Below are 11,483 nucleotides of genomic sequence, written 5' to 3'. Positions count from 1 at the left end.
AAAAAATTAAATCTTTAAAAAAATAAAAGTAGAAAAAATTAAACAAAGCTTGAAAGAAGTAAGGATTCAGGATAAAAAATAGTTCATAGTGGAGCACTTGTTTGGCATGTGGCAAGGTCCTGGAGATGGAGCCAGGGGTAGGGGCTTGGGGGGACAGTCTGGAAACTGAGGGGCAAGAAGAAATAATTTACAAAGAAGCATACACAGACAAAAGAATATACAGAAATGAAGTCAAGAGGCAAGGGGAAATGATGCCTACGTGCTCTGCTAAGAGCAGAAAATGCACTGTGCAGAGATATCTAGGAGACCATAACTATTAATTATTCAAAACTGGAGAAGCATACCAACTCACAGATTCCAAAACCCCAAAGAGACATAACCAAGAAGAAGATAATTCAAAATGACACACACTGAAACTTCAGAATACCAAAAAAAGCATCCACAACAGAGGGTTAGGGATATAAATCAGTGATGGAGCATTTACCTAGTATGAATTAGATCCTGAGTTCAATCCCCAGTACAATAAAAAGTAAAAATGAGTAAAGAGCAGGCACAGAGCCAAGCATGGTGGCATGTACTTGAAATCCCAGAGCTTGGTAGGTAAGGCAGGAGGATCAGAAATTAAGTTCATCTTTATATACATAGCAATTTCAAGGCTTGCCCATGTCACATGAGACACTGTCTCAATCAATTAATCAATACCAAAAGAATTAAATAAATGGAATAAACAGCAGTTTAAGAGAAAATAATAAACAGCAGTTTAAGAGAAAATTTTATATAACATACGAAGGAAAAATCCAACTATATTATATTGGCCAGGAACCATATTAACAAAAAACTGATTGTATATAAAATGAAATATTAAGAACACATAATGGTTTAGAGATACTAAAAATCACACAAACCACATTTGAAGAAGAGCTTTAAATTGACTCAGCAATTAAGAGCACTGTCTCCTCTTCCAGAAGACCTGAGCTTGATTCCAAGTACCACATGGCAGTTCACAACTGTCTGTAACTCAAGTAAAGGGATCAGAGACCCTCTTCTGGACTCTTCAGATACTGCACACAAGTGGTACACAAATATATAAACACGGGCCAAATACCAATATAAATGAAATAACCTATAATAAATATTCAAGTAAATAAAGTCACCTAATATATAGGTAAAGTTTAGCATGAATATATGAACAACTTCTACAGTCATAATGGAATACCCACACCTGTCTTAGTAACTGATAAAACAAGCAGATGATCAAATTTAAAGCCTGGCGCATACCAAGCAATGTTCTTTCTTTTCTTCTTTGACGGGGTTTCTCTCTTAGCCCTGGCTGTCCTGGAACTCCCTCTGTAGACCAGGCTGGCCTTGAACTCAAGAGATCTTCCTGCCTTTGCCTCTTGAGTGCTGAGATTAAAGGTGTTCACCACCACTATAGCAAGCAATATTCTGAACTGAGCTGTACTTCCCAGCCCAAAACACAGGTCTAAACAGTGTACTTAACAAAGGTGACCTAATGGCACAACTAAGCTGTAGTTAGATGCACCTGCTTAGAGTAGCAGTCAAACTCTAAGGAAAAGCAGTTGCCATGGAAACAAGATTACCTCTGGCATAGAAATGGGATCCATTCAGGCACTTAAGGAAGGACATCTACGTTTACAGACTCCTGAGAAGTTTACTTCTTGTGTGTGATGGTTATAACTACCTTTATAAGAATTGCTACAATCTTGTTATTGAAAGGCCAAAGAAAAATATTTTAAGCTTTAAAGGACCATTCTTTTCTATCATATATTCTTTGTTGTTAACATTTTTTTAAACATTCCATGCTTGCCAAGTGTCATGACTTTTACCAACTTTCATGAAAATGTTCACGTTTTATGCACATTTTTTGACTTAAAATATTCAACAAAAATACAAAAAATCATTAATGGGGCTTTAGAAGTAGCTCAGCGCCGGGCGGTGGTGGCGCCCGCTTTTAATCCCAGCACTTGGGAGGCAGAGGCAGGCGGATTTCTGAGTTCGAGGCCAGCCTGGTCTACAGAGTGAGTTCTAGGGCAGCCAGGGCTACACAGAGAAACCCTGTCTTGAAAAACCAAAAAAAAAAAAAAAAAAAAAAAAAAAAAAAAAAAAAAAAAAAAAAAGAAGTAGCTCAGCAGTGAAGCTTTTGCTAAGCAAGTGCAAGACCCCAAAGTCAGGGCTTAGCATCTATTCCCACCAGCCCCCACAAAGGACAGGGACACAAAATAACAATTCTTTACTTTATCTTCCCTTTGAACAATTTTTGAGAGGCCATTGCATCCCAAGCATTTCTGATGCTAAAGGTTGAAAAACTGAACAAGAGGGGCTGGAGAGATGGCTCAGTGGTTAAGAGAACTGACTGCTCTTCCGTAGGTCCTGAGTTCAAATCCCAGCCAGCACATGGTGGCTCACAACCATCCTTAATGAAATCTGATGCCCTCTTCTGAGGTGTCTGAAGACAGCTACAGTGTACTTACATATAATAAATAAATCTTAAAAAAAAAGAAGAAAGAAAAACTGAACAAGATATTATCTCTTCCATGTCAATAAAGGGAATGATTAAAAATAACTTCAGTTTTATGTAATAAAACTGGAATAAAAACAAAACCAAAAACTGTAACAGAAGAAAATAGCAATGAACAAGAAATACAGCAAAGTGCCTTTTCTCACAAGACTTAATACTTTAGCAGGAAGAGATAGGTAATAAGTTAATAGTTAAAAATTAGAACACACAAATTATTAAATAAAAATGTACTACTATTAAGGCTGAGGGGATGGCTCAGCTGGTAAAGCACTTGCCCTGCAAAGAGCTGAGGTGATCCCCAGACCCCACCTAAAGAAGAGACAGGCATGGTGGCACACGCCTGTCATCCCAGCACTCAGAAGGCAGAGTGTGAGGCCAGCCTGGGTTATGTAACTGTCTCACCTGGTCTATGTAATTGTCTCACCAGCCCCCTAATAAAATGAAACAAAACCAAAAAGACAAAACTAAAGAGGTAGGGAGAGCTGGGCATGGGATGCTTGAAGCCAAGTTTGACAACCTGAATTTGATCTCCTGAATCTATATGGTAGGAGAGAACCAACATCCATGAGTTGTCCACCCACATACATATATATATCCTGTATGTGTGTGTGTGTATACACAAACATGAACACGCACACGTGCACACACAGACACATACACACAAACTGGCATGGTGGCATACACATGAAATTCCAAAACTGAAGAAATGGAGACAGACATATCATTGCCAGCCAGCCAAGCCTATTTGGCAAGTTCAGTGAGTGATGATATCTCAAAAGAAGATAGATGGCACATGAGGAATGACATCCATCCAAGGCTGTCTTCTGGACTTCACATGTACGAACACACATAAGCATACTTCACAAGCAGGTACATCCTCACACACAAAAATTATTAAAACTATACTATATACTACTAATAATAAATGATCTACAATAAGTAGGACAATATCAATAAATCTCACAAAAGCAATACTGAACACAGAGAGCCAAACACAACAATACATAGTTATGATTCTTATGGATGCAGTTATGCCTAGTGGGAGAAAGGGCTAGAATAGCAAGGAACACAATGATGATGCTTTAGGGCTAATAATGTTTGGTTCCTTATGCTGGTACAGTTTGTGGAAACTATGGACTACTGCTTGTGTATTCTTCTGAAAATAGATACCAATTAAAAAAAATGAAGCATATATCAAAATTTGTGTATGGAGGGAAGGGATGGGAGGTAGAGCAAAAAAGTGAGAGATGAAAGGAACAGAGGCAATTACAAATACTAAGACTCAAAGCATGATTAAGGTAGAGAAATGGCTAGATAGGCCATGCAAGCAAGATGACCTAAGTTCAAATCCCCAGTACTCACAAAAAAAGCTGCATAAAGGTATTGAATGTCTGCCACCCGAATACTCCTATCGTGGAAAGGCAGGGACAGATCCAAAAACTTTCAGGCCAGAAGACCCAGTACATGTAGCAGTGGTGAGGTCCTACCTCAAGGTGTAAGGCAAGGACAGACACCCCAAGTTACAGTCTGTGGCAAGTGCATGCCTAAACATGTGCTCACGAGTGCATGAACACACACAAAGCAATACTGGAAACAGAGTAACCAGGCATGAGAAAATGATATCTTAGAGAGGCTGGGCAGGGCAGGCCTCTGTTAAGGTCATTTTTGAACAACATCCTATTTAAGAGGTTGCTGGTATCTGGTGATGAACAGTTCTGGAAGAGCAATCCAAAGGCCTTGAGCATAAGGCCTCACAGTACTCAAGCAGCCTTGTGCAGTACAGGGAAGACTACTGCTGGGCAGGAGACAAGTGGACAATAACTAAGAGCATCGGGAGCTATTAAGCCATGTAGGGACTTTATTACAGAAGCCACTCAATTCTGCAGGATGGGCAAATGAACTTTACAATCCCTTGAGCTTCAAAACCACGAGACAACTGTGAAAGCCATACTGTGGATTCAACCTAGGGCCTTGCAAATTCTAGGCAAGCACTCTACTACAAAGCTGCACCCCAACCTCTCTTTCTTTTTTAACTTAACCTTTACTTTTATCCCAGCTCCTTAAATCTCACATAAAGAAGATAAGTCACATTGTAGACTGATTAGTGTCAACAAATTATCTAAAGGAGCAAAGGAATACAGCACCCTCCATCAGCTAGGCCAGCAAGTGTCAGCATCAGCAAGACTAATCTCAGATCAGACAGTCCCCTGCCTGACAGGCTGCGCTAGCCTAACTTTAGGAATGTTCACCAGCTTCCCTAGCCTAACTTTAGGAATATTCACCAGCTTCCCTAGCCTAACTTTAGGAATATTCACCAGCTTCCTAGCCTAACTTTAGGAATATTCACCACCTTCCCTAGCCTAACTTTAGGAATGTTCACCAGCTTCCCTAGCCTAACTTTAGGAATGTTCACCAGCTTCCCTAGCCTAACTTTAGGAATATTCACCAGCTTCCCTAGCCTAACTTTAGGAATGTTCACCGGCTTCCCTAGCCTAACTTTAGGAATATTCACCAGCTTCCCTAGCCTAACTTTAGGAATATTCACCAGCTTCCCTAGCCTAACTTTAGGAATGTTCACCGGCTTCCCTGGCCTTTGTCCTCCTTTTTAAAACCTTGAAATCTCACTTAAAGGATGAAAACAAACCAATCTCAAATACATTGTCTTCCACCACATTAGTGAGAAAGCCTAAAAGATATGAATAACAGAAGCTGATTAAATTTTTAAAAGGAAGAAAAATTCGAATTTGGCAATGGTTTAAAACCCAACATCTGATTAGAACTACTTTCTTAATAGACTAGTGAACTAGGCAGGCTTAAAGGCAATTAAAGAACTGCCATTAAGAATCAAAGAGTTGACTTACTAATAAAAGATGTTAATCTAAGTAAGTGATTTATAAGTAATAGTATAAAGTTTACTCCTTCGTTCCTTGTGGGTAATTAATGGAGGAGAAATGGCTTTAGTGTTCCTGGGCTACTGGCCTCCTATATAATAGGTGTCAAATTCTCCAGGTGAATGCTTACCGGTAAGGGATTGGATAAGGAATGTTGCGGTGAGGATCGTGCAACTGGTGGAACACTTCTGCCAGGGCTGGTTCCTGGCCCGCTTCCCCCAGCAAACTGGCCAACAGGGAAAAATGGATATGAATAATTCAAAACAGTACCATGCTTCAGAGGAGAGTAAAAGATTAATATACACACAGGTCTTAATTATACATGGTCCTTTAATCAATACATCTCATTCTAGAGATAAAATGCCATGTAAGCCAAATTTATCTTTTCAATGAGCGTTTTGAGAAAGAGCACTCAAAGAAATGTAACAAGATACACAGAAAACATGGTTTGAAAGCTGAAAGCAAGCATGGTTTTGGACAGACATGAGAGAAGAATGCATCTCCCCACCCCCACTTGGTCTCAAAATACATGAAGCAGAAAGACAGTAGTGCAGAAGGAGTTAGTCATCTTTAGTAGCCACTTCACAATGAGTCACTGAGCTCACTACACATACACTCCTCTAAGCTAAGGAAAGGGACCGAGGAGAGAGAAGTCATTATTATTCCTTCATCACTGAGAGACACAAAACCTAATCTGGCCAAGAGAAAAGCGCACTTCACATGTGAATTCTTCTATCATCACAGACGAGACACATGATACAAAATTTAAACCTAGCGAATCGGCAGCAGTCCTTCTAATTACAAGATGGGCAACATTAGTTTGATGAAAATGGAAAGAGAAAGGGCGAGATCACAGTAAAGGCAAATGGTGCTTTCTAATGCCTTAAATAAACAAGAGGATTATTAGGTTGTTTGAAGACACTGGAGGTTGTTTTTTAGCCCCCAATTTAACTTACCTCAAAGTAATCACTAATTTTATGTCCCCTAGGAGTGCCTTTCCCTGAAAATGAAACCAAAGTTAAGTACAGTTTTTCCAATGCACACATAAGCCATCATCACTGAAATGCATTAAGTAGTAAAAGCTCAGTAACTGATCAATCGCAACGCTGTCAACTCGAGTGTCGGCTTTACTTTTAACAAACGATACAAACCCGTGCACTAAGATTACTCTCTCTCTTCTATGTAACAAGTGACTAAATGAACACTAATGGGAATTTTTCACACCTTGTTTTAAAAATATAGATGCTAAAATAAGGAAACAAAAATCATCTATAATCCACATCCCAATTTAAGAAACCAAGATTCAAACAAATGCATCAGAACTAAAGAGCTGATCACATTTTACATGATTGTACAATCTTGGGAGGACTTCCTTATACAAGACAGAATGATTTTAACAAGAGAGTTTTAAAAGGGAACAACAGTGCAAAAAGATTGGGAATCCCAGTCCTTAGACAGGACAGGGAAAGGCTAACCCATTTTTTTCCCTTTCCTTGGCTATATATTTACGGTGTAACTATCACTGTCACAGATTGCATCCCAGAGGGCTCTAATGGGAGAGTTCTGTAGATGAAACCATTTCTGGCTACCACTACTAACAAAACTCCAATGTGCCCTCTTTCCCATATGATTCCTACTTGGTCTGAAGCAGTCTTTGGTAAGAAAATCATTCAAGTACACAGGGAAAACAAGAGTCCCCAAAGAACTGACACTATTTTGTCAGCTGTGTATCAAATGGCAAGTCTGTAATAGCCTAATACTCCCTAAGACACATGAACCTCTGTCAGGGATCCCTCAAAACAAGCTAATTACTTGCTGGGAATTAGATAATTTCAACTACACTAACACTCTGGGGTTTTAGTGTAAGATGAACACTACCTTGGCTAGTTTCGTACGGTTCGGCTTTTCTTTTCCGATTGCGCTGGTCACTCTGCTTTTTCTCAGGAGTCTGTTAAATACCATGCATGTCACAATTAGAGTGTTGGTAAATTTTCACGTGAGGATAACAGAGTATATACAAAATATTATAGATATAAAAGAGTTATAATTGGCACAGACAAGTCTTAAATTAATGTCCTGCTTTTGGGACAGAGAAACAGGCAAAGTTCAGGGTCTTTAATCAAACCTAAACAACTTTTAGAAAGTTATTTGAAATATCAAACCTTCGATATACTCATCAGTAATTCAGAATTGCCACAAAATTTAAATAGATATTTTGGCAGTATGATAGTCCATGCCTGTAATCCCATAAGCAGGAAACTGTGGCAAGACCTCAAATTCAAGGCCTGCCTGAGTATGCAATAAGACCTGTCTCATGAAAGTATTTCTGAAGGACAAATGTCAACTCATATAGCAGGCTTTCAAACAACTTCAAAAATGCTTAAACCCAACCCTTTAAAAGGAATGGCCTGAATGTCTGTTCAACTGACCAAATTTATAGAAAGCTTCACAGTACAAAGCAAGCAACTGAAATTAAGACTTGCACTTATACCCATGTGTTTAAGTTATCTACTCAATACTATCTTCCAGTTAAGTAGGAAAAATGGAAACTAAACGACAAAAGGTCTTTCAAATGCTACTGCTAAATTCAGTCAGTGACTCTATAGAATACTGAGAAATATTAGAATTCAAGAGTAACTAGCTAATTTGCTACAATGACAAACCTCTCACCTTTATTTAAAAAACTAAGGCTCCCAACACCATCCCTCTCCCTTATCCCCCAAAAAAGACGTAAAAAGGAAAAAGAAAAGGCCTATATATGATTATAATAAAAAACGTGACAGGGCCACATCAAAGCTGCACCAAGACAACAGCACGCCACTGCACTAACACGCCCTGCAATTTCATGGTGCTACCCTTGAACCCAGACCTTTAGGTATAAAAATGAGAACAGTGTTGTTTAGGAACGGCTCCTTACCTCTACTTCTTTATCACTCAAGGACCCCACGCTGCACAAACTCTGGTTGGAAGACTCACTGTTGAGTGGCCCCTGGAAGGAAAATGTTTTATAGTAATCAGAAGTTTTCATTTAAGATGAGAGCAAAAGTGTGCAAGAGGGCTGTAGATTCTAACGTCTAAGTCAGATTAGAGGAACCAGAAGCAGCTGTTACAACCCCTTTAAACTAGCTGAAAGGGACTCAGCTACAACACTGTGGCCTTCATGCTCAACTCTCTAGATACTGATAGTTTTATTTGCTTTACACATAGGCAGGTCTTCCCTTCAAGAGTATGATCATGTCCTAAAGCCATTCTTTACGAAGAATAAACATGGCAAGTCATAAAAGCAGCCTCTCAAAACTGCAGCATCAGAGAAGGTTAACGGTTCTTTGTGACAGGTAGTCAGGGACCACATTATAAAAAAGTATTTTGGTTTTTTTTTTGAAAGAGTCTCTATATAGCTCTGGTTGTCCTCAGACTTACTATGTAGACCAGACCTGCTTTGAACTCAGAGATCCATCTGCCTCTACTTTCCAAATGCTGGAATTAAACACTACCAAAACCAACCAAAATGTGTTTTCTGAAAAACAACCTAGAGACATGAATATTAAAAACAAGGTTACGTCTCAGGACTCAGAAGGCTGAGGCTGAAGGAGCCCTAGCTAGAGACAGACAGGATCTGGAGGAGAGTCTTCCCATCCCATAGATACCTAGGCTACGGTAAATACACATAGGTATGTCTCTTTGAGGAACAGCATCAGAAGTTTAACACTTCAGATTAAGGATGGGTAGAAGAGAAGACAGAGAAATAACCTTGTTCCCAAAACAAGAAGCAGTAAGAAATTTAGAAGGCAGAGAGAACGAGTACCCAGCACTGTTAAAATGCATTAGACAAAGCAAGGCAACATGGTACATACCTAGAGTTCCAGCAATCATAAGAATTAGGGCAGTGTAGGCTACATAGTAAGATCCTGTCTGAAAAAATTACGCAATAGAAAATGGCAAACTACTTTATCATCAGCCTAATGGTGGTGCACACCTGCTAGCCTAGCACTCTTAGAGGCAGAACATTCAGGAGTTCAAGGCAATCCTAAATTGAAAATTACGAAGTAAGTTTCAGGCCAGCATGAGCTACAAGAAATCCTGTCTCAAAAAAAAAAAAAAAAAATCAAGTGGCTAGGCTGGCGAGATGGCTCAGCGGTTAAGAGTACCAACTGCTCTTCTGAAGGTCCTGAGTTCAAATCCCAGCAAGCACATGGTGGCTCACAACCATCCCTAATGAGATCTAATGCCCTCTTCTGGTGTGTCTGAAGACAGCTACAGTGCACTTTTTACACATAATAAATAAATCTTAAAAAAAGAAAGAAAGAAAGAAAGAAAATCAAATGCCTTCCTAAGATCAAACAGGAAAGGAGCTTCCTCAACCTGATAAAGGACATCTGTAAGGAATCCAAAAACTCAGCTGGGAATATAGTTTAGTTAATAAAGTACATGTGTCACATGTAACAGAAGACCTGGGTTCAATCCCCAGCATCACAAAACTGAGAATGGTAGTGCACGCCTACCTATAACTAGGGAGGTAGAGGTAAGCACAAGGATCTGAAATAAAAGGACACCCTCAGCTATACAGCTAAGTCAAGACCAACCTAGGCCGTATAAAACCTTGTCAAAAGGGGTGGGGGGGAGGATGGCTCAGAGGTTAAGAGAGAGCACTTGCTATTCTTGTACTTCCCAACCATTGGCAACTCAGTACCAGGAGACCTGACATCCTCTTTTGGTCTCTGAAAACAGCCCCAGACACTCACATGGCGTGCACAACATACATACATCCAGGGGAAACATACATATAACATAGACAAATTTTTTTTTTTGAGGCAGGGTTTCTCTGTGTATGACAAAATCTTTTTAAAAAAGAAATAGGAAAGAAAGGATATCACCCTAGAACTAACTCAGTGTTAATTACTGTCTTCCCAGGAGTAAAACAAGGAGGTCCATACAAGCCGCTTCTACTCAACATTAGACCAGAAGGCCCAGCCAGGGCAACGGACAAGAAATAAAAGGCATTCATATTTGAAAGAAATAGTAAAACTATTTTAATTCACAGATGACACAATTATGTTTACAGAAAACCAGAACAGATCCATTCAATTATGGTTGAAGTAAATGAAGTAAAATGGCAGCATACAAACACAAATTTTATCTCTATACATTTGCAGTAAATAATATAATCATTACATTAAGAAAACAATTATATAGACATAAGCATTAAAATACATATAAATTTAATAAAGGAAATAGAACATAAGTAAGTACTGGGTGTGAAATGTGCACCTTTAACACAGCACTTGGGAGGCAAGAGGCAGGCTGCCCATCATCTACTGAGTTCCAGGTCAGCCAGGCTAAAGAAGAGTAAGACTGTCTTAAAATAAACACACACACACACACCCTCCCCCTGTACCTCCTGCCCCCTCATGCTTGTGGGTCAGAAGACTTAACATGGCTATGATGGCAACATCTCTGTCTCAGTTTCACCAATACATTGATACTCTCAGCTAGTGTTCTACTGACTTTCTTATATTAACAAGCTGGGGGCAGCAAGATAGCTCAGTGAGTAAAACCATCTCTGTACAAACCTGACAACCTGAGTTCAATCCCCAGAACCCACAAGAGAGAAAACACACACACACACACACACACACGCACATGCACGTACATATGCCAGCATGCATGCATTTCTGTGTTCATGGCATTCACACTTTTACACACACAAATAATGATTAAGTTGATTCTAAAATGTAGAGGCAGAAGTTAGGAGTGTTGCTTAGTAGTAAAGTAAAGGCTGAAACCCTAGGTTCAATTTCCAGAGCTCAATGTAAATAAAGAATAAACATTCATATTTCACATGGGGTTATAAGGGACCAGACTAGACAAAACACTTTGTGAAAGGACAAAGTAAGAGGAGTCGCATTCCCTGACACCAAGACTTGCTCTAATAGCAACAATGGTACTAGTACTGACAGCAGGTACTAGTGATAACAGATCAGTGGGTAGAACTGAGGGTGACTCTTGGCAAACACTGTAACTGTGACCAACTGATTCTTTTTTTTTTTTTTTTT

At 39.4% G+C, this 11,483-nt stretch overlaps 1 protein-coding gene across 7 annotated transcripts in view; it reads right to left on the bottom strand.

Moving 5' to 3' along the window:
- Positions 1 to 11,483, bottom strand: part of Tlk2 (tousled like kinase 2) — a 96,359-nt gene that overhangs the window by 61,168 nt on the left and 23,708 nt on the right. For 5 of the 7 annotated variants that reach the window (XM_031352940.1, XM_031352938.1, XM_031352941.1 and 2 more), the window contains exons 3-6: positions 8,348 to 8,419; positions 7,309 to 7,378; positions 6,387 to 6,430; positions 5,561 to 5,656 (exon numbers count right to left, since the gene is read on the bottom strand). In XM_031352940.1, coding sequence (XP_031208800.1) covers positions 5,561 to 5,656; positions 6,387 to 6,430; positions 7,309 to 7,378; positions 8,348 to 8,419 — 282 coding nt within the window. The remainder of the gene's footprint in view (positions 1 to 5,560; positions 5,657 to 6,386; positions 6,431 to 7,308; positions 7,379 to 8,347; positions 8,420 to 11,483) is intronic. The other 2 variants (XM_031352943.1, XM_031352945.1) reach the window with 1 other exon arrangement.

Source organism: Mastomys coucha, unplaced genomic scaffold (assembly GCF_008632895.1).
Source record: "Mastomys coucha isolate ucsf_1 unplaced genomic scaffold, UCSF_Mcou_1 pScaffold5, whole genome shotgun sequence".
NCBI lineage: Eukaryota > Metazoa > Chordata > Mammalia > Rodentia > Muridae > Mastomys > Mastomys coucha.
Note: the sequence above shows the minus strand (reverse complement) of the source record. Positions and strands in the feature narration are given on the sequence as shown.